The 1,720-nt window shown below is 42.7% G+C and overlaps 1 protein-coding gene across 1 annotated transcript; it reads left to right on the forward strand.

The window, feature by feature from the left end:
• The first annotated feature begins 340 nt into the window (after positions 1-340).
• LOC119665694 lies at positions 341-1,720 on the forward strand. Its single transcript, XM_038074927.1, has one exon. The coding sequence runs from the start codon at positions 341-343 to the stop codon at positions 1,718-1,720; it is 1,380 nt and encodes a 459-aa protein (XP_037930855.1).

Consider the following 1,720-nt stretch of genomic DNA (forward strand, 5'->3'; position numbering starts at 1 on the left):
AAGCGAAGATGTAAGATGGAAGTAAGTAAGATGGAATGGCTGCGGCGAATACAAAACATCCTCCGGCGCTACACTCAAATACTCTGGAAAGGCCACAGGCGAAAAAAGAGAAAGTGGAGTAGGCTTTCTATTATCCAAAGAAGCTAAACAAGCGCTCATAGAATGGCAACCACATGGCGACCGAATAATTCTGGCAAAATTTAAAACTCGAGCCAGAACCCTCACATGCATACAGTGTTACGCGCCTACTGAAGTCACCGACCCACAAATCAAGGAAAATTTTTATGACTCCCTATACTCTGTTTTAAATAAATGCCCTAGAGGTGAAATAAAGCTCGTCATGGGAGATTTCAACGCACAAATCGGGCCAGATAACAATGGAAGAAAGCAAGTGATGGGTAAACATGCTCTCGGCACAATGAACGATAATGGGGAGCGTTTCTATGAATTATGTAACACCATGGGCCTCACCATAGGAGGTAGTCTCTTCCCGCACAAACATTTGCATAAAGTCACTTGGGTTTCCCCAGATAATGCAACAGAAAATCAAATCGACCACATTGCCATCAGCAAAATGTGGAGACATTCATTATGTGATGTCAGAAATAAAAGAAGTGCAGACATGGCTTCTGACCACCATCTACTAATCGGTGAAATACAACTCAAATTAAATGCGGTCTTTAGAAAGCCACAATTCAAAAGGAAACGGTTCGACCTCGCCAAACTCGACAACCCTACTGTTCAAAATAACTATCAATCTCTTTTATCGGCCCAAATCCCTAATCCCTTGCCACTAGAAGAAGAAATCTTTGAAGCCGAAACTTATTGGGAACAAGCAAAATGTGCCTTCACTGAAGCAGCACAACAAAGTGTCGGTATTCCTCAACGTCAAAATAATCCGTGGATCACCGAACATTCATGGAATCTTATAATAGCGCGCAAAGGAGTAAAAGAAAAGGTTAACAGGGCAAGAACGCGCCAAACAAAGCAGCAGGCACAAGCCAACTACAGTATTGCCAACCGCAAAGTTAAACGCAGCGCTAGAGCCGATAAGCGCAGATGGCTCGACAATTTTGCAACAGAAGCCCAAAAAGCAAGCGAATCACATAGGCTCAAAGACCTACACAACATCACTAAAGCTATGGTGGGACGTAAACACAGGATTGCAGAGCCAATAAAAAATACCAGGGGCGAACTAGTACATTCTACCGAAGATCAGCTAAAAGTTTGGGAAGATCACTACAGAAATCTCCTAGCGGGAAACAACACCTATCCTCAGCAGGAACTATGTAGTAGACACCACGAACATGTTGCTCGCAACGATATAAACACAGATGTACTTAACATCAGTGAAATTGAGGCAGCAATAACTCAGCTTAAAGCAGGTAAGTCCGCTGGTCCGGACAATATTGCCCCCGAACTGCTCAAAGCAGACAAAATTTCAGCTGCTCAAATTATTCAACCAATTGTCAACAACTTCTGGTCCCAAGAGTCATTACCGCCTAATCTTAAAGACGGCATCATTATTAATATACCAAAGAAAGGTAACCTGATGGAATGCTCCAACTGGAGAGGCATAACTTTACAAAATGTAGCTTATAAAGTTATTGCTCAAATCTTACATAAACGTTTAACTTCGGCTGTTGAGCCTACACTACGAGCCGAGCAAGCAGGATTTAGGCATAATCGATCATGTGCCGACCACATAAACAGCCTTTGA

The sequence above is a fragment of the Teleopsis dalmanni genome, chromosome 1 (assembly GCF_002237135.1).
Source record: "Teleopsis dalmanni isolate 2A chromosome 1, ASM223713v2, whole genome shotgun sequence".
NCBI lineage: Eukaryota > Metazoa > Arthropoda > Insecta > Diptera > Diopsidae > Teleopsis > Teleopsis dalmanni.

Excerpts from the sequence above, each read along its gene's own strand:
- LOC119665694 (XM_038074927.1), top strand. The coding sequence starts at position 341 with ATGGGAGATTTCAACGCACAAATCGGGCCAGATAACAATGGAAGAAAG.